The 26,446-nt window shown below is 48.4% G+C and overlaps 1 protein-coding gene across 2 annotated transcripts; it reads left to right on the forward strand.

Moving 5' to 3' along the window:
- Positions 1 to 229: 229 nt before the first annotated feature.
- Positions 230 to 25,648, forward strand: LOC141053918 (uncharacterized). Of its 2 annotated transcripts, none has more exons than XM_073551087.1 (2): positions 230 to 19,056; positions 22,261 to 25,648. In XM_073551087.1, the coding sequence occupies exon 2, from the start codon at positions 22,267 to 22,269 to the stop codon at positions 24,928 to 24,930; it is 2,664 nt and encodes an 887-aa protein (XP_073407188.1). In that variant the 5' UTR covers positions 230 to 19,056; positions 22,261 to 22,266; the 3' UTR covers positions 24,931 to 25,648. The 2 variants fall into 2 exon arrangements, with proteins under 2 accessions (XP_073407188.1, XP_073407189.1); XM_073551088.1 differs by having other exon boundaries at positions 230 to 17,396.
- The last annotated feature ends 798 nt before the right edge of the window (positions 25,649 to 26,446 follow it).

Raw genomic sequence — 26,446 nt, forward strand, 5'->3', positions numbered from 1 at the left:
TGACTCGTTACATGTAACCACGGTCACTCGCTTGACGGAATTTTGGCGAGACACCGCTTGAGCCACGAAGTCTCGCCATCCGGGCTCTTCTCGCACCAGCTCGTAGTTTGACCAGAAGAGCTCAAGCCCCTCTGGCCGCACGAAGCTGACGTCGAAGAAGCGGGACGCCGAAGGGTGTATCAGGGCAAAGATGTCATTCGCCCCGAAGCCCATCTTAAGGAGGAGCTCCACCACCTTGCTCCTAGGTGGACAAGCTTCACTGCCCCCCCACCTAAGACGGACCACATTCCTTCTTGGCGGCCCCTGCCCGGCTGTGGGGAGAGACCAAACAGTCCCTCCCTCCCTTTGATTTTGGAAGGCTGCTAGGCCATGTCTCTCTATCCAGAAAGACAGGTCCACTGTCCTCCCCTCTACCATGATCGATCTTTCTCCCCTTTGGAGGGCCTCCAGGAAACGGCGGTGCAAACCGCCGTCCCCGGAGCCCGGAGGCGAGGAGACCCCCCCGGAACCACCCCTACCCCCAGCCGCGACCCCCGCATAATTACGTTGGGGCCTCGCGGCTGGGGGGGCAGACGGGCCAGCCCTCCCACCACTACCACCACTTGTGCCAGCACCCTCATTCATTCTCCCGTTCACTCTTTTATTATTTCCACTCGCTCCGGCACTCACTCCAGCATTTACTGCCACATTCACACTCACTCCCTCATCCATATCGCTCACATCACCATTTATGTCCTCAAACAACTCTTCAAAAATATCTCCTATCTCACTCCCACTCTCACTTCCAGATAGACCACTATTTACATTAGCAGACTTGGTGTTGCAGTACCCCTGCCTGCCTGCTGGGGGCCCTGACTGGCCAGTGCTCTGCTCCTTGGAGCTGCTGGCACTGCTCCAACTCTTGTCCAGGAGTGCCGCTGCCCCTTTAAATACCTCCGAGCAGAGCGCACTCAGTACGCCCTGCCCGAGCCTGGGAGCAGCAGCAGCTCCTGGGTTCTCTGGCTCCAATTTTTTTTCTTTTTGCGGTGTCTTTGCATTGAGGACAGGGACGGCCACTGCCACCGCACCCTGCCCTCTGCTGTTCACCCCCGCCGGCTTCCCAAGGAGCGCCAGAGCCCCCGCACCACCAGATGGAGGTAAGCGGGCTGGGGACCCCGACAACTCCCTACCGACTTTTGGGGGCACTATGCTGCTTGAGGGGGTAGGCGGGACAGGAGGCAGTGGGTCCGCCAAGGCCACGCCCCCCACGCCGGCCGCAGCCACCCCGGGCAGAGCAGTGACCCCTTGCGAGGCCACTCCCCCCCCAGGTGACGTGGGCACAGCGGGCGGGACAGCGGCCGAGGAGGACACGCCCCCCCGCATGCCGCAGCCTTTGCAGGCTGGGCAACACTCGGGGAGGCCACGCCCCCCTCACGGACCGTCACTGCGCCCCTGAACCCACCACTTGATGTTGGCAGGGCTGGCCACTCCCCCTCGTCGCCCAGCGGCGGCGGTGCCCCCAGCACGGACCCCTTTTTGGGTCTACGCGCTGGGGACCCCGCTCTTGCCACGGGCGCCGTCAGAGGAGCTACCAGCCCCTTGCATTTTTTTAGCTGCTGCTTCACAGCAGCCTCCACGCCCTTTCTAGGTCTCTGGACCCCCATAAGTGGACCAGACTTAACGGACCCGTGCGTGGGGGATCCAGAGACCCCAGCACTCACCGCCGGAGGTGCGGTCCTGGCTGTACCCGTGCTGAGCGCCAGGCCAGCCCCCCCTGCCACCGGGGACTGAGCCCGGACACCACTACTGCCAATACCGCCAGCGGCTGTTACACCAATGGCACCAGCACCGACCTCCATGTCGCTGCCTGAACCCTCACCGCCACCACCAGATGTGACGGTAAGGCCCAGGCACACATCACTCTGCCTGCGCCCCCGCTGCGGACCCACCACAGGGCCCGAGCCGGGGTGGGCAGCGGGTTCCATACAGCGGGACAGAGGGGCCCCGGAAAGAGGGACAAACATAAGTTTGTCAGCCACGGTGTTTTTTGGCTTGCGCTTGTTTTTTTTCTTTTTCCTCTTTCCGGTTGCCTCGTCCTCAGGGCAGACCTCATCCCCAAAGAGCAGTGTGCCAAACCGCTCTGGGGACTCGATCTGCCTCACCTGTTGTAGGACGAGGCAGCCCCCCTCACTACTACTGTCCCCACTCCCACCAGCCTCCCCCTCGCCCCCACTTTCCTCCGAGTAACTGGAGTCCGGTGGGAGAGCCACTTGCTCAGGGGCAACCCCGCTGCATGTTACCTGGGTGTTGTTGCTCACCAGGCCTTCAGGTGGGGCAGGCGTAGATGTTCCGCCATCCTCCTCCTCCTCCTCTTGGCCCTCCACCTGGCAGGGGCCTCCTGACCCCCCAGGAGACCCTCCGGTCATGGCTCTAAACCGGTCATCATTTTTCAGTTTCTCTGCAAAGGGGCCGCTCCCACTCAGGATAGCCGCTCGTATCTCCTCCAAGGCCCTGATAGCCCCCTTCAGCCTCTCCACCGTGGTGGAGACCTCAGCTCGTCTCGAGGCGGGGAGCCGGTTCTTAGCCACCGCTCGTGCTCCCCTTAACTCCTCCCGGAGTTTTCTCAGCTGTTTGGCGGCCTCCTCATATTCGCAGAGGTGCGCATGGATGCGGGAGGCGTAGATGGTAGATGGCTCTCCCTCAGCTCTGGAGCCCCAGATGTTGGGGGGCTCTGCCACTGCACCTCTGCTCTGGGCCGCCACTCCTCCGGGAGGAGGAGCCGCCACGGTACCAGCTTCGGGGGGCCCGGTGTCCCGGGGCTCCTGGGTCCTGCGACCCCCTCTCTCTTGGCTCCGTCTCTTCCCCATCTCCCTGGGACTGGCTGGCTGCACCCTGGCCTCCGGATGGTGCTGAGGCCCCCCACCCCCAGCTGGCTTGCCGGAGGGTGGGAGCCAGGGGCACAGCCCCGGCGCTCAGTCCCAGGGAAAGTCCTCTTTCCTGGGAAGGGGGCAGATGGAAAGTCCTTGCAGGAAAAAACCTCCCTTCCCAGGAGCTTAGCAAGACCCTAGCCTGCAGATGCTCAGCACAGATGCTCCTCCTCTTCCTGGGCGTGCTCTATCCTCCAGTCACCTCCAGAGCTGCACTCACTATTCTGCGTTCTTATACTCCACTCACACCCAGAGCTCCACACACTACTGTGTTCTTATACTCCACTCACAACCAGAGCTGCACACACTATTCTGCGCTCTTATACTCCACTCACACCCAGAGCTGCACTCACTATTATGCGTTCTTATACTCCACTCACACCCAGAGCTGTACTCACTATTCTGCGTTCTTATACTCAACTCACACCCAGAACTGCACTCGCTATTCTGCGTTCTTATACTCCTCTCACACCCAGAGCTGCACTCCCTATTCTGGGTTCTTATACTCCACTCACACCCAGAGCTGCACACGCTATTCTGCGCTCTTATACTCCACTCATACCCAGAGCTGCACTCACTATCCTGCGTTCTTATACTCCACTCACCTCCAGAGCTGCAGTCACTATTCTGCTGTCACATGTCGTCTTAGGCTACTTTCACACATCAGGTTTTCGGCGTCAGGCGCGATCCGGCGTTGTGCCGGAATGCCGGATCCGGCAAATGTTTTGTAAAACCTGATGTGCCGGATCCGGTTTTCTGCCGGATCCGTCTTGTTCTTGACAGACAAAACCGGATCCGTCTCATCCGGTTCATCCGTTTTTCTATCCGTTTTTCGACGGATTACGCCGGATCTGGTTTTTAAAATTGACCCTTGTGGCCTACTGAGCATGCTCAGACCAAAAAAAACGGATCTGGCCACCGGATCCGGCTTTCGCCGGATCAGGCGCATTGCGGCGCTCATAGGCTTTCATTGTGTGAAAAAGCCGGACGCGCCGGATCCGGCGTGTCCGGCTTTTTCGCCAGAGACAAAAAACGTTATAGTAGCCGTTTTTTCCAGACGCCGGATCGCGACACTTTGCCGGATCCGGCGAAAACCGGATGAAACGCATGGCCATCCGGCACGATCCGGCGCAAATGCAAGTCAATGGGGGGGAAACCGGATCCGGCATTGCATTTCGCCGGATCCGGTTTCTGTCAAAAGCGCCGGATCGCGCCTGACGGCGAAAACCTGATGTGTGAAAGAGGCCTTATCTGTCACCTACAGAGCTTTGGTTAGAAAGTCCCCTTGCACTTCCTCTTCTGACCAGTAGATGGCGCCCCAGTATCACACAAGGCTCATTGGCTTTCTGAGGACAAATCATTTTAACCCCAGAAAGCAGAGAGACATGTGAGGGGAGACATGAGAGGCGAGACTGCTGCAGAAAGTCCCTGTAAATCCTTTATCTCATCTCCAGTCACACACAAAGCAGCATCTGTAAATAATTTAGAGCTCTGACTCTGAATAGCAGAACTATGAGCGCAGCTCTGGATGTGATTGGAGTGTAAGTGGTTATGTGAAATTAGAGTTTTGTAACCAATTAGTGTAAACAGAGACGAAGAACCGAAGCAGCCAATCACAAAGCCGCAGAGCTGCTCACTCCGTTCCCCCTTTAGTTCTTTGTCCGCTGGCTCAGTCCTTTCTACCTTAGTCCCGATCCCCGGGTGGCAGTCACATGACCTCGCGCCTCCGCGCACGCAGTTACTCATTAGCTTGTGCAGAAGTTTCTCCTGCTTTTAATGAGGATGCGGCCGACAATCATTAACCATCCGCCGTCCACAACCGCATGCTGCACACATGAGCCGGAAGCCTCCCCGTATTGACTGGTTTGTCCTTGTGGCCATGAGGACGTTCATCATGGAGCCTCTTTGATGTTGATGACTCAGTCATCGCCCTTTGAATGATCGACGCCTCGATGATCGACCCATGAATGATCGACACCTCGGTGATCACCCTGGAATGATTGATGTCTCAGTAATCGCTCCATGAATGACCAACCCCCATAATGAGCCCTCGACCAGTCACGTACCCCCAAGTAACGTGCTTTCTCAAGACCTTTTACACATTTTTTGGGGTTTGCTGTTAGGCCTGTGGCTCTGAGCCACTCCCACTTGTACAAGATAAGTGATTCTGACAGTCGTCACTGTAGATGATGACATGGCCCAGGTACGCCGACGCATGCTTAACATGGGATTCTCAAACTATGTCCATCTGCCTGTGAAACATGGCTGAGGCCCCATGTAACCCAAAAGGCAAGTCAACATGGTGATGAGACCCTCCGGGGTTAGAAGGTGGTCTTCTCTCGCCAACTTTGTCAAAGGCACCTGCCAGTGACCATTGATCAGATGGAGTGTTGTGAAGTACGGGCCTGACCCAGTCTCTTAATTTCTTCATCTACCTGGGGAATTGGACAAAGGTCAAATTGTGACCATAACGGTCCGTCCAGCTTTGGAATTCGGACTGTGATGACACAGCGTGTGTTCTTAATTATACCAGACATATTTCCCAATAGGACAGGAGAACAATTGTTCATATGAGCCTGAATGTTGACTCTTGAAGTGATGTTTGTTACCGCTGATTGTGCTGCTATCCTTGGTGGACAGGGACGCAGGGTCATTGAACAATCAATGATTGCTAATATGTGGATTACCTATTGTCCCAGTCCATGCAGCTTGTTGACCTGCAAACATTGAAGGACAAACTATGCAGATTGATTGAATACTCGAACAATGAGAGTAGACCTCATCCCATATTCCCCCTGACCTGATGGCCTGGAGGACAGATGTGGGTATAAAAAGGGACCTCTATCCTTCTGCAGAGACACGCAATTGAACAGCAGCCAAAAAACCATGGCTCCAACCACAGAAATACAGATTTAAGACTCTACATGACAGTAGCCATGCCACCATGGCTCCAACCGGAGGAATACCAAATAAATACCGATTTGAGACACTCTGCAGGATAACAGAGGACCATGGCCCCTGCTGGAGGAATACAGATCTGATCCGTTGACCATCTCTGAATCAATGGAGACGTTCGGATAAGCCAAGTTGGGACAATCAGGTCACCTGGCCACGTACCTTGATGGACTGTCAGCTTCCTAAGCTTGTCATTACCTTCTCTCTGTGGGTGCCCACCAAAAGCAGGGAGCCACTGGTGGAGGTGGTCAGCACTGGAAGCCCCAAAGTCACAGCTGCTCTAATTCCGGCAAGCCAGTGGAAGGGTGAGACTCTGTAATTTGCCCCATCTTGTGTATTTGCTTGGACTGTTCTGTATGTTCTTGTCTGTTGGTGATTCAGTAAAGTTTTACCACCACTCTGTTAACAACCGGCTCACCTTGTGTTGCCTGAGTAGCATTATGCTCATAGGGAAGGAGTGCGGTCGTCAGTGGGATGAGCCCTGGTCCATGCGGTCTTTCTAAAGGGATCCGGGCCAGAGGACAAGACCACCCACTGACCCTCGTGTCTCCACACTTGATGACAGTGGGGAGATACTACTCAGGCAGGCGGATCCGGGAGAGCTGCAGGGGACTTGTGTTCGTAGACACCGATCAAGTGCTCCACAACCAGGGAGGCAGATACAGTCCCAGCATACCATAGGTGAGGCATACACAGCAGGTTTTGGACACCACCATGTCCAACCCAACAAGCTCGGCCTTGGGAGCAGAACCACAGGGGATATGCAGGTACAACAAGAAATGGGGACTACAGGAGTTGTGGCAGCTTCGGCAGATCAAATGCAGGGCCACTGACACTCAAGTCGGATTTGATACAGAAATTGGTCCTTTGGGATGGCAAGAACATTGTGGAGGACGATGAGCTTGACGAAGAGGAATTGAACTGCCTGCCAAATCAAGGATCCAGTGGTAATCTGGAATCAAATACTCAGTCCCAAGCAACCCAAATCCATGAGTTGTTGGTCACATTGGGACCTGAAGCCTCAAGCGGGAAAAGGAGCTGGAGTAGTTATTCTATTGGTATGGGCAGATCCGTACCATCAAGTTGAAGAATCACGAGGGAGGTAGGGCTACATCTTTTGCTTTCATCAGCTTCCAGAAACCACAGGATGCAGAGGATGCTATGTGTGGATGCAATGGATACGAGATCAGTTCTCGTGGATTACATGAGCAGTTACCCAGGTCAAGCCGGGGATCAGGAGGATGATTGGAAGCCTATCATGTCTGGCTAATTAAGAGGGGGGCAATGTGATTAAATAGCATTAATTCATTTTTTCTAGTAGGTCAAGAGACATAGGCCATTTTTCATATGAGCCTGAATGTTGACTCTTGAATTGATGTGTGTTGCAGCTTATTGTTCTGCTATCCTTGGCGCACAGGAATGCAGGGTCATCGAACAATCGATGTTTGCTAATTTGTTGATTATCCATTGTATCAGTCCATGCAGCTTATTGACCCTCGAAGATTGCAGATTGAATTCTTGAACAATGACAGTTGACCTTATGTATCCTTGCCCTGAACCTGTGGATGATGGCCTTAAGGACAGATGTGTGTATTAAAAGGGACCTCTATACTTCCGCAGAGAGTCACTACAGAACAACAGCCTGAAACCATGGCTCCAACTGCAGGAATATAGATTTATGACTCTTCATGACAGTAGCCAAGACACCATGGCTCCAACCAGAGGAAAACAGATTTGAGACACTGTACAGCATGACAGCTTAAGGGACTGTGGACCCAGCTGGAGGAATAGAGATCTGATCAATTGAGCATCATTGAACCCATGGAGAATTTCAGAGAAGCCAAGTTGTGACAATCAGGTCACCAGGCCCCATGGAGACGTTCAAAGAAGCTAGGTTGAGACAATCAGATCAGCTGGCACCAATGGACTGTCATCTTCCTAAGCCTGTCATTATCTCCTCTCTGTGGGTGCCTGTCAAAGCGGGTGCCACTGGTGGGGGTAGTTGGCTCTGAAAACCCCAAAGTCGCAGCTGCTCTTATCCCGGCGAGCCAGCGGAAGGGTGAGACTGTAATTTGCACCATCTTGTGTATTTGCTGGGACTGTACTAGAGTCCACCACACGTCGCCTCCCCTTTCCATGCCTTTTTGGCAATGTCCATCAGGCCTCTGGGATGTCTGCCATATAATAGTTTGAACGGAGAGAACCCTGTTGATGACTGCGATACCTCCCGGATGGCAAACATTAAGTAGGGCAGCAACATGTCCCAATCCTTCCCAGCTTTGGATACTATTTTTTTCAACCCAGATTTTCATGTTTTGTTAAGTCTCTCCACTGAACCACCTGTCTGTGGGCGGCGCACAACTCCGCTGTCATGTTGGACATAAAAGGAGTCCACTCATCTGTAGGGATCTCCTTAGCTCCCGGTCAATACGGTTTGCCGAGGTAGGACGAATAGGCATTGCCTTCAGGTAGTGAGTAGCATAATTCACCACCACTAATTTGTTTTGGTGGCCACGGGCTGATTTTACTATCGGCCCTCCCAGGTCCATGGCAGCCTGCTCAGAAGGAACCTCGATAAAAGCCAGAGGAACCAGTGGAAATTTGCGGTGGCTGTGGTTAGCTGACACTCTGGGCAAAACTCACAAAACCTCGGCATAAACCCCGGGCCCAGAAGCTGCAGAATACGCTCGTGTCTTTTTAACCCCTAGATGACCACCCAGCACGTGTTTGTGGGCCATCTCAAGCAGCACCGCCCAGCGGTTAGATTGGGGCACTACCAGCTGTTCTACTTCTCGAATTTTGTTAACCCAGTATAGCAATTGCCATATGAGGAAATACCGCCTCTGCTCCAGCTGCAGGTATCCCTGACTTGGGATCTTTGGGTTCCACGCCCGGACAGACCTTTACCTTGGGAAAGTTGACTTTGCTCTCCTATAGGGACCAGAACAGGGGCAAGTCTCTTCCCAAAATCGTCCCATAAGGAAAGGTTGTTCACTACTCCCACTACATGTTTAATCCCCCCGCTCAGTGTGAAAAGGGTAACCTCCGCGTCAATTACTCCTGCAGTTCCCCATGTATGCAGATTACCCCTCTTTTCCATGGGCTCAAGCGGCGGTTGGCAGGCTCATCTCTTGGCACCACAAGCACCTGATAGCGGTGGCACTGCTCATCCACGAGACAAGTGTACAGAAGCTGGGCTCCTGGTACTCTCAGTTTGGGCTTGGTTCTGACTAAACCCAGCAGAGGGTCATGTCCCTTTCCCTGGCTTATTTACTTGAAGGAGCCAGCTTGATAGCAGCAGTCGGACACAGTCCTGTACCAGGTCCTGGGTGGCCAAATAGCGTTCAGTCGGGCTAAGCACTTGACCTAGGTTGCCCAGGTCCCCTTGTATGGTGATCTGCAGAGTTTCTACAAACTAGTCGACTACTACCCTCTCAGCCATCTGGACTGGGCTCCAGGTCTCGGGATGGAGCCATTTTTTTATGAGATGCAGTAAGTCATATGCCTGAGACCTAGCGGGTCGGGCCTCCACAAAGGACCATTGGTGTACCCGCTCTGCCATACCAGCGTGTTGACCCCCATTCAGACAAAGATCTCACCTTTGAATCTTCCATAATTCCAAGCATCCTCACGGCTGAGGGTGAAGTATGGTTTCTAGGCATCTCCCATCAAGAATGGAGCCAGCGCTTCAGCCCACTGGTCTGCTTGATGGGCAAATTCTCCCTTTCTCCGCGCCGGCCTGACTTTGTCCAGGGCCTTGTGATGATCTGGGGTCTTCGGTGGGGGTATCTCTCTTAGGGTCGCAGTTTGTTGTCCTGACTGTCTGCTGCATTTTAGAGGGCCAGCTGCTTTAGTCATTCCTCCATCTTGTCTGCGGTCCTGAGTTGTAGCGTTGCGGGCTTCATCACATGCCTGCAGTTTTCTTTGTTGTAGGCCTCAATTCACACTGCCCGCATTCTCCACCAAATGTAAGGTAGTGAGGCAGTGACCCAGGTATTTGCCAATTTCCGTTCCCATCCAGATCGCAGCTGGATGTGTCCGTGTACAGTCCGGTGCCGTGGGCGCCTGCACCACTGTGGGAATCTCGGGGGCTGTGTTGGCTCGGCCCAGGTCTCTGGTCTGTGCTCAGTCTCATACTGCCAGGCAAACACTCAACCTCCAGCTCTGCTGGACATGAGACCAAAAACTGACCCACCCAACCCGTACCTGCAGGAAACAAGACACGGACGGGAGGGAGAGATCTGTCCCATTACTGTCTTACAGATCTTTGCAAAAATAGAAGCCCCAATCAGGTTTTCCGAAATCTGACTTGGTGAAATCACCGAACCCAGTTCACACTGATGTTCTGTGTTGTAACCACAGCTGTGGCGGTAATTCACCCAACTCTCAACCGCATCCAGTCTCTCTACATCCTGGGGGGCACGAAACGACCCTTGTGTCTGACTCTCATCACAGCCTCACACCAGACAGGAGACTGCACACAGTGACTGCACGGGAGGAGGAGACTGCACACGGTGACTGCACAGGAGGAGGAGACTGCATACGGTGACTGCACAGGAGGAGGAGACTGCACACAGTGACTGCACAGGAGGAGGAGACTGCACACAGTGACTGCACACAGTGACTGCACAGGAGGAGGAGACTGCACACAGTGACTGCACAGAAGGAAGAGTCTGCACACAGTGACTGACAGAAGGAAGAGACTGCACACAGTGACTGCACAGGAGGAAGAGACTGCACACAGTGACTGCACAGGAGGAAGAGACTGCACACAGTGACTGCACGGGAGGAGGAGACTGCACGGGAGGAGGAGACTGCACACAGTGACTGCACGGGAGGAGAAGACTGCACACAGTGACTGCACGGGAGAAGGAGACTGCACACAGTGACTGCACGTGAGGAGGAGACTGCACACAGTGACTGCACAGAAGGAAGAGACTGCACACAGTGACTGCACAGGAGGAAGGAGACTGCACACAGTGACTGACAGGAGGAGGAGACTGCACACAGTGACTGACAGGAGGAGGAGACTGCACACAGTGACTGCATAGGAGGAGGAGACTGCACACAGTGACTGCATAGGAGGAGGAGACTGCACACAGTGACTGCACAGGGTAAGAGACTGCACACACAGTGACTGCACAGGAGGAGGAGACTGCACATACAGTGACTGCACAGGAGGAGGAGACTGCACATACAGTGACTGCACAGGAGGAGGAGACTGCGCACAGTGACTGCACAGGAGACTGCACACAGTGACTGCACAGGAGACTGCACACAGTGACTGCACAGGAGACTGCACACAGTGACTGCACAGGAGACTGCACACAGTGACTGCACAGGAGACTGCACAGGAGGAGGAGACTGCACACAGTGACTGCACAGGAGGAGGAGACTGCACACAGTGACTGCACAGGGTAAGAGACTGCACACAGTGACTGCACAGGGTAAGAGACTGCACACAGTGACTGCACATGAGGAGGAGACTGCACACAGTGACTGCACAGGAGGAGGAAACTGCACACAGTGACTGCACAGGAGGAGGAAACTGCACACAGTGACTGCACAGGAGGAGGAAACTGCACACAGTGACTGCACAGGAGGAGGAAACTGCACACAGTGACTGCACAGGAGAAGGAGACTGCACACAGTGACTGCACATGAGGAGGAAACTGCACACAGTGACTGCACATGAGGAGGAAACTGCACACAGTGACTGCACAGGAGGAGGAAACTGCACACAGTGACTGCACAGGAGGAGGAAACTGCACACAGTGACTGCACAGGAGGAGGAAACTGCACACAGTGACTGCACAGGAGGAGGAAACTGCACACAGTGACTGCACTGGAGGAGGAAACTGCACACAGTGACTGCACAGGAGGAGGAGACTGCGCACAGTGACTGCACAGGAGGAGGAGACTGCGCACAGTGACTGCACAGGAGGAGGAGACTGCGCACAGTGACTGCACAGGAGGAGGAGACTGCGCACAGTGACTGCCAGGGGGAGGAGACTGCACACGGTGACTGCACAGGAGGAGGAGACTGCACACGGTGACTGCACAGGAGGAAGAGACTGCACACGGTGACTGCACAGGAGGAGGAGACTGCACACGGTGACTGCACAGGAGGAGGAGACTGCGCACGGTGACTGCACAGGAGGAGGAGACTGCGCACGGTGACTGCACAGGAGGAGGAGACTGCGCACGGTGACTGCACAGGAGGAGGAGACTGCACACGGTGACTGCACAGGAGGAGGAGACTGCACACGGTGACTGCACAGGAGGAAGGAGACTGCGCACAGTTACTGCACAGGAGGAAGAGACTGCGCACGGTGACTGCACAGGAGGAAGAGACTGCGCACGGTGACTGCACAGGAGGAAGAGACTGCGCACGGTGACTGCTCAGGAGGATGAAACTGCGCACGGTGACTGCACAGGAGGAGGAGACTGCGCACGGTGACTGCACAGGAGGAGGAGACTGCGCACGGTGACTGCACAGGAGGAGGAGACTGCGCACGGTGACTGCACAGGAGGAGGAGACTGCACACGGTGACTGCACAGGAGGAGGAGACTGCACACGGTGACTGCACAGGAGAAGGAGACTGCACACGATGACTGCACAGGAGGAAGAGATTGCACACGGTGACTGCACTGAAGGAGGAGACTGCACACAGTGACTGACAGGAGGAAGAGACTGCACACAGTGACTGACAGGAGGAGGAGACTGCACACAGTGACTGACAGGAGGAGGAGACTGCACACAGTGACTGACAGGAGGAGGAGACTGCACACAGTGACTGACAGGAGGAGGAGACTGCACACAGTGACTGACAGGAGGAGGAGACTGCACACAGTGACTGACAAGAGGAGGAGACTGCACACAGTGACTGCACAGGAGGAGGAGACTGCACAGTGACAGCAAAAGATGAAGAAACTGCACACAGTGACTGCACAGGAGGAGGAATCTGCACACAGTGACTGACAGGAGGAGGAGACTGCACACAGTCACTGCACAGGAGGAGGAGACTGCACACAGTGACTGCACAGGAGGAGGAGACTGCACAGGAGGAAGAAACTGCACACAGTGACTGCACAGGAGGAGGAGACTGCACACAGTGACTGCACAGGAGGAGGAGACTGCACACAGTGACTGCACAGGAGGAGGAGACTGCACACAGTGATTGCATCGAAGGAAGGAGATTGCACACAGTGACTGCACGGGGAAGAGACCACACAGTGACTGCACCGGAGGAGGAGACTGCACACAGTGACTGCACAGGAGGAGGAGACCGCACACAATGACTGCACAGGAAGAGGAAACTGCACACAGTGACTGCACAGGAGGAGGAGACTGCACACAGTGACTGCATAGAAGGAAGAGACTGCACACAGTGACTGCACAGGAGGAGGAGACTGCACACAGTGACTGTACAGGAGGAGGAAACTGCACACAGTGACTGTACAGGAGGAGGAAACTGCACACAGTGACTGCACAGGAGGAAGAGACTGCACACAGTGACTGCACAGAAAGAGGAGATTGCACACAGTGACTGCACAGGTGGAAGACACTGCACACAGTGACTGCAGAGGAGGAGGAGACTGCACACAGTGACTGCACAGGAGGAGGAGACTGCACACAGTGATTGCACAGGAGGAGGAGACTGCACACCGTGACTGAGAAAAGGAGGAGACTGCACACAGTGACTGCACACACAGTGACTGCACAGGAGGAGGAGACTGCACACAGTGATTGTATCGGAGGAAGAGATTGCACACAGAGATTGCATCGGAGGAAGAGATTGCACACAGTGACTGCACAGGAGGAAGAGACTGTACACAGTGACTGCACAGGAGGAGGAGACTGCACACAGTGACTGCACAAGAGGAGGAGACTGCACACAGTGACTGCACGGGAGGAGGAGACTGCACATACAGTGACTGCACAGGAGGAGGAGACTGCACATACAGTGACTACACAGGAGGAGGAGACTGCACATACAGTGACTGCACAGGAGACTGCACACAGTGACTGCACAGGAGACTGCACACAGTAACTGCACAGGAGACTGCACAGGAGGAGGAGACTGCACAGGGTAAGAGACTGCACACAGTGACTGCACAGGAGACTGCACACAGTGACTGCACAGGAGGAGGAGACTGCACACAGTGACTGCACAGGAGGAGGAGACTGCACACAGTGACTGCACAGGAGGAGGAGACTGCACACACACTGACTGCACAGGAGGAGGAGACTGCACACAGTGACTGCACAGGAGGAGGAGACTGCACACAGTGACTGCACAGGAGGAGGAGACTGCACACAGTGACTGCACAGGAGGAGGAGACTGCACACAGTGACTGCACAGGAGGAGGAAACTGCACACAGTGACTGCACAGGAGGAGGAAACTGCACACAGTGACTGCACAGGAGGAGGAAACTGCACACAGTGACTGGACAGGAGAAGGAGACTGCACACAGGGACTGCACAGGAGGAGGAAACTGAAGACAGTGACTGCACAGGAGGAGGAGACTGCACACACAGTGACTGCACAGGAGGAGGAGACTGCGCACAGTGACTGCACTGGAGGAGGAGACTGCACACAGTGACTGCACAGGAGGAGGAGACTGCACACGGTGACTGCCAGGGAGGGAGACTGCACACGGTGACTGCCAGGGGGAGGAGACTGCACACGGTGACTGCACAGGAGGAGGAGACTGCACACGGTGACTGCACAGGAGGAGGAGACTGCACACAGTGACTGCACAGGAGGAGGAGACTGCACACAGTGACTGCACAGGAGGAAGTAGACTGCGCACAGTGACTGCACAGGAGGAAGTAGACTGCGCACAGTGACTGCACAGGAGGAAGAGACTGCGCACGGTGACTGCACAGGAGGAGACTGCACACATTGACTGCACAAGAGGAGGAGACTGCACATAGTGATTGCATCGGAGGAAGAGATTGCACACAGTGACTGCACAGGGTAAGAGACTGCACACAGTGACTGCACAGGAGGAAGAGACTGTACACAGTGACTGCACAGGTGGAAGACACTGCACACAGTGACTGCAGAGGAGGAGGAGACTGCACACAGTGACTGCACAGGAGGAGGAGACTGCACACAGTGATTGCACAGGAGGAGGAGACTGCACACCGTGACTGAGAAAAGGAGGAGACTGCACACAGTGACTGCACACACAGTGACTGCACAGGAGGAGGAGACTGCACACAGTGAATGTATTGGAGGAAGAGATTGCACACAGTGATTGCATCGGAGGAAGAGATTGCACACAGTGATTGCATCGGAGGAAGAGATTGCACACAGTGACTGCACAGGAGGAAGAGACTGTACACAGTGACTGCACAGGAGGAGGAGACTGCACACAGTGACTGCACAGGAGGAGGAGACTGCACACAGTGACTGCACAGGAGGATGAGACTGCACACAGTGACTGCACAGGAGGATGAGACTGCACACAGTGACTGCACAGGAGGAGGAGACTGCACACAGTGACTGCACAGGTGGAGGAGACTGCACACAGTGACTGCACAGGTGGAGGAGACTGCACACAGTGACTGCACAGGAGGAGGAAACTGCACACAGTGACTGCACAGGAGGAGGAAACTGCACACAGTGACTGCACAGGAGGAGGAAACTGCACACATGACTGCACAGGAGAAGGAGACTGCACACAGGGACTGCACAGGAGGCGGAAACTGAAGACAGTGACTGCGCAGGAGGAGGAGACTGCACACACAGTGACTGCACAGGAGGAGGAGACTGCGCACAGTGACTGCACAGGAGGGGGAGACTGCACACAGTGACTGCACAGGAGGAGGAGACTGCACACAGTGACTGCACAGGAGGAGGAGACTGCACACGGTGACTGCCAGGGGGAGGAGACTGCACACGGTGACTGCACAGGAGGAGGAGACTGCACACGGTGACTGCACAGGAGGAGGAGACTGCACACAGTGACTGCACAGGAGGAGGAGACTGCACACAGTGACTGCACAGGAGGAAGTAGACTACGCACAGTGACTGCACAGGAGGAAGAGACTGCGCACGGTGACTGCACAGGAGGAGGAGACTGCGCACAGTGACTGCACAAGAGGAGGAGACTGCACATAGTGATTGCATCGGAGGAAGAGATTGCACACAGTGACTGCACAGGGTAAGAGACTGCACACAGTGACTGCACAGGAGGAAGAGACTGTACACAGTGACTGCACAGGAGGAGGAGACTGCACACAGTGCCTGCACAGGAGGAGGAGACTGCACATAGTGATTGCATCGGAGGAAGAGATTGCACACAGTGACTGCACAGGGTAAGAGACTGCACACAGTGACTGCACAGGAGGAAGAGAATGTACACAGTGACTGCACAGGAGGAGGAGACTGCACACAGTGCCTGCACTGGAGGAGGAGACTGCACACAGTGACTGCACAGAAAGAGGAGACTGCACACAGTGACTGCACAGAAAGAGGAGACTGCACACAGTGACTGCACAGAAAGAGGAGACTGCACACAGTGACTGCACAGGTGGAAGACACTGCACACAGTGACTGCAGAGGAGGAGGAGACTGCACACAGTGACTGCACAGGAGTAGGAGACTGCACACAGTGACTGCATTTAAAATATCAGTATTTCTATAATATAGATTAATTCTCTCATACAGAATCTATTTAACAGGCTGCTTACTTTAGAGAAGTGACTGACTTATTCTGAGTGCCTTGGCTCACACAGCTGTCTCTCTTGTCAAATGTATAGGTCAAAATAGTCAAAGCTGTCAAAATGTGACTATTTAGAGATAATGAATGGTTCTAAAGATCTCAGACTTTAGGCTTAAATATCTCAGACTAAGGTAATGCATAAATAACTGTATGCATATTGTTTCAAATAACTAGGGTTCACTTAATATGGAAGAAGTTATGAACATAGTGGCAAGCCACCATATGTGGTTGTAGTTTATAGGTCAGAATAGTATATAAAGCCGGCCTAACTCTTGTTCAGGAGATCTCATATCCCTTGAGACTCTCGAACACCCGGACAACACAGCTGATCAAGACCATATGTAAGAACAATGCTCGTTTTCTCTTCAAATAATTATTGCATGTCATGAACTTACTTTTCTTCATTTTTGTAATCACTTTTTGAATGAACAATTAAAAACAAGATTTATTTTATCCTCAACATTGCTTTTACTTTTTGATTCTCAACCGTGCAAGAAGATATATATATATATATTTTTCTACATTTTGGTGAGCCTTAGCCAGACTGATCTTTTGTGCTAATTTTGGCTGGCATTCCTTCCTCGATTGTGCAAGGGGGGAGCACGAACTCTGCTAAAAAACCACCTGTTGTACAAGCCTCCTCACGAATTCCACTATTTCACGGCACAAGGATCACACTGAACCTGGAGACGACGGGTGAGGATCGTAAAGAGCTGCATGCGTCTCATCCAGACGGAGATCTGAGGATTGCATAAGGACACAGAGGACCATCCATTGACGGGAAAGACTCTCAATAGGTGAGAAAAAAATATAATGGATTTTATACATGATTATGCTAAGAAAAGTAACATAGATTTCAAGTTTGTTCATAATCATACGGATGCCCAATTATGGTCTAGTTTGTATAATCAATGTGAGGCAGAAAATGTTAAAATTGACAAAAGGTTTTTCTCAGTTAGAAAATTACAAAGGAAACTTCAGAATGTTATGCAGCTAGTTCATGTGTATAATAGCCTAGTCTTTGAGAAAACTGAACCTAACACCTATAAAACATGCATTGTCACACAAGACATTAATCACACTGACACACCAGGTGACACACAAGAGTCTGACGGGGATTACTTTGATTGTCCAAATTGTTTGATTTTGTCAGAACATATAGAACAATTGGAAGATCAAATAGATACCAGGACAGAGTTATTGTCTAAATTACGACAAGATATAAAAAGGGTTTCTGCTAACACAAGATCAACAGGTAAACAGGAGGACAGTGTTGCCTCTTCATTTGTACCAAATATGCAAAATCCAGATGCTTCAGTAGAGGAATTAGAGGCAGTAGAATTACAACGGAAAAAATTACATGACAGAGCAGCACGCATTAATCTGAAAATACACGATCAGCTAATGAAAATTGTAAAAGACATTCCAAATTACAATGATAAGATGGATGCCTTTTATAATGCGGACACTTTTGAATCAAACACAGACAAATACAATCTGAATGATGAGCAAAAGAATAAAATATTCAAAGTTTGGTTACCTTCACATATGGGAAAAAGATTACAGACCACACCCAGATTAAATGATGAGAATGAAATGGCACATAGTACAAAAGAAGACAGACTTAGACAATTAGTATTGTTTATAACTGGAGAAGACATGCCTACAGTTGATATTTTAGGGAGTTTACAAACAAATATTTCTGAAGACCCATTCTCTTTTTTGGTAAAGTTTGAACAGGCCTATAGGATGGTAATGGATCTCAGGCCTCACGAAGAGCCAGCATCCATGATCAAATTTTTTGTAAAGAAGTTCAAGTACTTAGATCCTGCCTCAGTGCAATTGGCTAACACTCAGCCATCATTGCAAGAAGCAACAGTTTTTATTGACAGAATAAGGAGATCCATGAAACAAAATCAGGTCAAGGCTAAAATAGCGGTAGTTCATGAGAAGGAAGACAGTCAACTGAAACCTAGAGCCACAGTATTCTCCAAGAGCAGGGATCACATTGAGCATAGAGGTAAAAATACTACACAAAGGAACAATATCCATTGTTATTTTTGTGGTATACCTGGACACTTGAAGTGGCAGTGCAGGAAATTTTTGAGAGCAGAATCAGAGATGGGTACACAAGGAACAGGTAAGCTTGGAAGGGAAAACGGACTCATGCCAAAATCATACACCACACCTTCCGCACCTGCATTACAATCATCTGCACCTGCTCATACTGCCAACAGACAAACACAGTCACCATATGCACCATTAATCAGACAGATCAGAGAAATGACAGTGAAGGAAACAGAGTCAAGGGATAGAATTCCAAGGTCTTTTAAAAAGGACACAGGTCTTCTCCCATCTCCTTCATCTTTCTGACAATCACAGACTATTCCTGTACCACATCCATTGGAATTTGTGACTCGAGTTACATTGGATGACTGTGGAAGACCATTTATCAAAGTAAGTTTAGCAGGCCAGAATGTTGTATTCCTCATTGACACAGGAGCTCAGTTAAGTGTTCCAAACCTTGATTTGAAGCTAAACCCAGATTCACCAGTTTGTACAATTGTCGGTTTCAGTGGAAAAGGTGGAACTAAAGCAACCTTAGTTCCCAATGTGATTTTGGAAATACCTAGTTCTTTCAAAACAGAAATTGACATCTGGTATTGTCGTGATTCTGAAAATATACTTGGCACAGATTTTATGCAGAAATTCGGACAATCCTTTGTGGTGTGTTTTGAAATCTGATGGTTCTTATCGAATGATATTGGATTTACGGATGTTCAATAAGCATACACCCAATGTCGCACCAATTGTGGCAGATACTCATGACATGATGGCAAGGTTAAATGCAAAGGCCAAATACTTCTCTGTACTGGACATTAGCAATGGTTTTTTCAGTATACCTCTTGAAAAGAGTTGTCAGTATAAGTTTGCATTTACTTTCTTGGACGAGCAATATCTGTTTTGCAGGTTACCTCAAGGAGCACATTTGTCACCTAGTGTTTTTCATCAGGCATTGGCAAAGGTATTATCCAGATTTTCGAGGCCTGATTGCATTCTGCAATATGTGGATGATATTTTATTGTCTACAGAGGATAAAGAGACACATGTTTCTCTTCTGACAGAATTGTTTGAGTTGCTGCATGATGCAGGGTTGAAATTGAACACCAAAAAGGTCAAATTGATGCAGACTGAGGTCAGATTTTTAGGGGTGCTGTTGAGTCCAGGAAAAAGGCAGCCACTGCAGGAAAGAATTGAGGCAATTGCTTCCCTACCAATTCCGACATCACACAAGGCATTGAGACATTTTTTAGGTCTTATGAATTATTCAAGGGATTTCATTGAGAATTTTGCAGATAAGGCCAGATCTTTATATGATCTTTTGAAAGGTGAAAACAGTGATTACTTTGGTCCTTGGGGTGATGAACAGCAAACCTCATTTGAACAATTGAAAATGAATTTACAAAATGCACCTGCTTTGTCCACAGTAGATCCTTCGGCTCCATTTGCTTTGCAAGTGCACACATCGGAGATTTCTGTTTCTGCTGTATTGCTGCAATTACAGGGAGAAGAGTGGAGAATTTTGGGCTATTTTTCAAAACTTCTCTCACCTGTTGAAAAAGGTTTTGAGACCTGTGCAAGACACTTGGTAGGTGTGTACTTTGCAGTCAAAGCAACCAAACATATTGTCGGGTTCAACAAAATCATTTTGCAAACTCCTCACTCTACACTAAAACTTCTCTTTGAGAATAATATCCCAGGTGTGTCACATCAGAGATTTGCTCATTGGTTATTGTCATTGTCTCCCAAACAAATTGAGGTAGATTACAAGGCCAAATATGTTCTTCCTCAGCTGATGCAATATGAAGGACAAACTCATGATTGTTTACAGTCTTTTCAGGATCCAAGTCCATCACTTTTCAGACGGAAAGCAGAGGTAACAGACGAACCAATTTTTGTAGATGGTTCCAGATTCTATTCAGATGGGCACTATTATTCAGGATATGCCATTTTTTATCCCAACAGAGGACAGGTTGTGAAGCACAAATTACCGAGTCATTTTTCAGCTCAAAGAGCAGAGCTAGAAGCAGTAAAAATGGTACTACAGCTGAATGAAGCAGATGATCAGTGTCCCATTACAATCTACAGTGATAGCTCTTATGTTGTAAGATCACTGACAGATTACTTGTCAGTTTGGGAAAAAAGAGGCTATGTAGATTCATCTAATAAGACTCTTGTTCACAGTGACACACTGAAGACAATTTTCAGGATAGCATCAAAAAACCCTAATGGTTTTGCTATTGTCAAGGTTCCGGCCCATAAAAAATCTGATGATGAATTATCTGTTGGAAATGCAACCGCAGATATGCTAGCCAAAGAGGCAGCCCTGACAGGAGAAGAGGTGTTTGAACCTGAACCGCTCGAGGTTTCAGCAGTTCAAAGAACAGACACGCATATCCCTTCTTTTGTGGAAGAACAAGAAAAAGACTCATCTCTTGTTGCTTCCCGGGTTGATCCAAAACCTCCCTTTGTTTGTGAAAACGGGGTTTTGTGTCATGACTTAAACGGGGAGTTGCGTCCTGTTGTCCCAAGACATCTACAGGTTGAGTTCACAAAATACAATCATGAAAGTTTGGGTCATTTGGGCCAACAAAAATTGTTAGGCATTCTCAGAGAGAAATTTTACTGGGAAAAGATGGAAGAGACAGTGCAAAGTGTTGTTCAATCATGTCTCATTTGTGCCCAAATTAATCCAAGACCAAAAGGACAGAAACCGCCACTACTCCGAATCGCACCTGCAGAGGGTCCATGGTCTACGTTACAAATCGACTACATTGGACCGTTACCATCAGGTAAAAATGGTCTCAGGTATGCATTGGTTGTAGTAGATGTTTTTTCTAAGTGGGTTGAAATTTTACCTGTCAGGAAAGATGATGCTTTGTCTACAGCTAGAGCATTAGTTAATCATGTCTTTTGTACTTGGGGGATCCCAAGAATGATCACCTCTGATCGAGGAAGTCACTTTACAGGAAAAATCATGCAAGCCGTTTGTGCTATTCTAGGGGTACGACAACAGTTTCATGTACCCTACCATCCACAGTCTGCTGGTATTGTGGAAAGGATGAATAGAACAATAAAATCCAGAATTGCCAAGATGTTATTGGACAAAGGCAATACTTGGGTTGATGCAGTACCTCTTGTACTGTTGAGTGTAAGAGGAACAACCTCTGCCACAACTCAGTTTACTCCTTTTGAACTGATGACAGGAAGAAAAATGCCATTGATTTTTCCTCATGAACCATTTTTGTCTACACCACAAAAAGATGCTGTTGCAAGGTCCAAATGGTTGCAATTGTTGCAGGAAAATTTGAAAACAATTCTTCCACATGCTGCATCAAGAATGCAGAGAATGGAGCCACCATATGTATCCAAATTCAAGAAAGGGGCTCTAGTGATGATTAAAACTTTCAGGAAGAATGGACCTTGGGAAAGTAATTGGGAAGGTCCCTTTGAAATTATCGAAACCATGGGACAAGTGATGATTCTTGTGCAACGAGCATCTAAGGTGGTTAAAAATACCCGCAGACAACAAAAATTGTGGGTACATGTTGATCAATGCAAACTGTATATTGCAAAATAATGATACTGCATTTCTTTTAGGAAGAAATGGATTCCAATAAGAACTGGAATATGAAACTCCACGTCTTTGACGGAAGGGATTCAACACCAATCCTTCAGGAGAAAAAGACGTTGCCCAGGAAAAGCTACTATCTGATGGGAATCACATTTCTGCTGTTTTGTACTGTTTCAACTGTGATCTACGCTGAAGATATTTCACACCATGGAACAAATACTAGTGAAGTGAAGGAACTTTTCAAAGGAACTTTACATCCAAGGAAACCAAGAGGAACGAATCTACAAAGCTTAATAGATGAGGACATACCGGACGATTCAGTAGATATTACTGGAAACATTTGCATGGGTTTTGGTGCAAAATGCTGTATTGAGCTACACTTTATACATGACACTGACATAATATTACATGCAGCCACAGGACCTAAGACGAAGTTCACACAGTTACAAGGAGATTATATACACAATAATAAGACAGGCACATGGGAATGTAGTCCTACAGATGTGTTATTCTGGAATATAGAGATAAGAGGTGAAGAGAGAGCTGTGTGGTCAGGAGATATTACAAATGATATGATCGCAAAAGGGAAAGTTGAAACATCCAAAACAGATGCTTGGTTAAGGACACAACTATTTGGGAAAGTTTTAGATCCTGCATTTCTTTCTATTACAGAAGGAGACGAGGATTGGGTAAAAACATGGAATTTTCAGATAACCAGAGAACCAGTACAAGTACAGGTATCTGTAGTTTTTACAGTTTCAAATACTATAGCTCCAGAAGTAAGGGTTACACCACAAGCAGTATATAGTCAAGAAAATATGTCTCCTTTATTATTAAAATGCAACACGAGGTTAGAGCTACCTTCAGAATCTTTGTTAATATGGACCAAAGATAAATCATTTTTGGGAAGTTTTTCAAATGGTCCAACAAATGTTATACACAGAGGTCAATCCGGTAACGTGAGATGGTTAAATAAGGATTTTATTTTTTCTGTAGATAATCCATCTCCTAAGGATTCTGGACCTTACCAATGTTGCATTTTAACGAAATATAACTACAAACAATGTAGAGATGTAAAGGTAAATATATGGTCAGCAGTAGATAATGTATGCACACAGACAAGATTTCAACCATCTACTCCTTTTCAGATCAATCAGTTCCAAACGAAACCTCTGTTACGAGATGGAGTGTTTCTGACCATGGTATGGACCTTTAACATGTCTAACTGGAAAATCTCTTCTAGATATCCCCAGTGTCAACCACATCTCACTAACATGGAGATGGGAATAGAACAATGGTTTGGGAAAAGAACTTCAACACAGGTTAGAAGTAAGAGGGGAGTGTTTGAAGGTATTTTGGGGGGATTAGGAACAGTAGGAAGTTTAATTAACACTATGGACATTCATACACTTAAATCAGATCTGGAAAATATTGGGTATATTGGAGGAAAAGGGGTAGAGATTCAGAAAAGCTTGAATCAAGTCCTTGAAAAGATGGTTTTGAACACTGCTACTGTATTGGGATCTTCTGTATCACATCTTCAAGATGCTACTTTAGCTTTAATGGAAAGTGAACAGGAATCTCAAGTGGCCAAAACATGTCTAGAAATTCAGATTGAATATTCCACCAATCTGAAAATGATTGCACAAGCCTTACAAAGTGGAATTACCCCTTTAGGGCTAATAAGAAATTTGCCCATAGAATATAACTTTGCGTTAAACCATACAGATTTGTGGGTAAATAAGTGGTTAGGATGTGAACAGAACATTTGTGTAGGAACATCACTGATTCCAGTGTCAGGAAGAGAAGAAACCCTGGTTCCTATAGGTGTTCTGGGAATTCCTGTCAGCCCTACACAATTGTTATATTATCAATTACAGTACACAGATTTTGCATTTGATGGTACAAACATTGAACAATTAGACATTTCGTCATGCTTAAATTTTGTTTCCAAGGTAATGTGTCTACCTGGACAGGATAAAGTCATTTATCATTCATGTTTCCATAATCATACTTCTTGTCATGCCAGAGTTGAGAATATCCACACGATACATGACTTGGTGACACCAGTAAGCGCTAACAAAACTTGTTTCCAAGTCATGTCAGGAAGAGAAGCAGTTTCTGCATTCTTCTCATCTTGTGTACATGTCGAAAATCTGACAATGGGTTTATATTGTATTGAGGGAAATGTTAAAACTCTCACAAAGAAGGAAGGAAGTATTAATATTACGTCAATAGGCTCAAGACGTCTGAAAATCCTTCCGATCCAGTTCAATTTGTCACAAGTCAATAAATTCCCTTGGGATTTGTGGACAAATGAAATAAAGAAAGACAAGGGTTTATTAAATCTGCTGACAAAACAATTAAAAGAAGCTGAAATTGTATTTAGACATGAACAAGGTAATCTAAATGATATTGAACATGAATGGACGAGTATGTCAGGCTCATCTTGGTGGAGAAATTTAGGAAAATCTGTAACTAGTTGGTCACAGTCTTCAGCGAAAATGGCAGCAGGAAATGTATTGTCTAATCCGATTGTTATTCTATTTATCATAGTTTTGCTGTGTATAATATATCAAATAATTATTATGTGTAAAATTAGGAGAATTTATAAGAATATAAAGATAGAAATGAAAAAGGAAGATGATATTTTAAGAGAGATGTTAAAACGAAAAAAATATAACTCTCTGATCTAATTTTTGTTTTTACAATAGGTTTGAAAATTCAGATGACATTCAGGGCAGATGTGATACAAGGTTTTCAGAATAAAGAATGAATGTGATACGAATGGTGAGAGAATGAGTTAGGATTGATTATGATATTTCTCAAATCATAATCAGGGGGGACTGTAAAATATCAGTATTTCTATAATAAAAAAATATATGGATTAATTCTCTCATACAGAATAGCTAACAGGCTTTGCTTACTTTAGAGAAGTGACTGAGTTATTCTGAGTTCCTTGGCTCACACAGCTGTCTCTCTTGTGAAATGTATAGGTCAAAATAGTCAAAGCTGTCAAAATGTGACTATTTAGAGATAATGAATGGTTCTAAAGATCTCAGACTTTAGGCTTAAATATCTCAGACTAAGGTAATGCATAAATAACTGTATGCATATTGTTAAAATAACTACGGTTCACTTAATATGGAAGAACTTATGAACATAGTGGCAAGCCACCATATGTGGTTGTAGTTTATAGGTCAGAATAGTATATAAAGCCGGTCTAACTCTTGTTCAGGAGATCTCATATCCCTTGAGACTCTCGAACACCCGGACAGCTGCTCAAGACTATATGTAAGAACAATGCTCGTTTTCTCTTCAAATAATTACTGCATGTCATGAACTTACTTTTCTTCATTTTTGTAATCACTTTTTGAAATGAATAATTAAAAACAAGATTTATTTTATCCTCAATTCAACATTGCCTTTACTTTTGATTCTCAACCGTGCAAGAAGATATATATATATATATTTTTCTACATTATTTCAGATAAAAATCTTTTTTTCGAACCTTGTCAATGTCTGGACGAGATTTCACATTCATTTGGCAACTCATGTGATTAATAAAAGTATGAGATTTCATGGAAAGCACAAAATTGTCTGGGTGACCCCAAACTTTTGAACGGTAGTGTATGTCCTCCATCCCGGTATATGTGCCTCATCCTGATATGTAACCCTCATCCTGATATATGTCCCCCATCCCGGTATATGTTCCTTATCTTGGTATATGTTCCCCATCCCGGTATATGTTCCTTATCTTGGTATATGTCCCCCATCCCGGTACATGTTCCTTATCTTGGTACATGTTCCCCATCCCGGTATATGTACCTTATCTTGGTATATGTTCCCCCTCCCGGTATATGTTCCTTATCTTGGTACATGTTCCCCATCCCGGTACATGTTCCTTATCTTGGTACATGTTCCCCAATCCGGTATATGTTCCCCATCCCGGTACATGTTCCCCATCCCGGTATATGTTCCTTATCTTGGTACATGTTCCCCATCCCGGTATATGTTCCTTATCTTGGTACATGTTCCCCATCCCGGTATATGTTCCTTATCTTGGTATATGTTCCCCCTCCCGGTATATGTTCCTTATCTTGGTACATGTTCCCCATCCCGGTACATGTTCCTTATCTTGGTACATGTTCCCCAACCCGGTATATGTTCCCCATCCCGGTACATGTTCCCCATCCCGGTATATGTTCCTTA

This window comes from Dendrobates tinctorius, unplaced genomic scaffold, assembly GCF_039654945.1.
Source record: "Dendrobates tinctorius isolate UK_male_01 unplaced genomic scaffold, ASM3965494v1 ptg000173l, whole genome shotgun sequence".
NCBI classification, from domain to species: Eukaryota; Metazoa; Chordata; class Amphibia; order Anura; family Dendrobatidae; genus Dendrobates; species Dendrobates tinctorius.

Bases quoted from the DNA above. Each gene is read 5' to 3' on its own strand.
- LOC141053918 (XM_073551087.1), top strand. From the start codon at position 22,267: ATGGATTCCAATAAGAACTGGAATATGAAACTCCACGTCTTTGACGGA.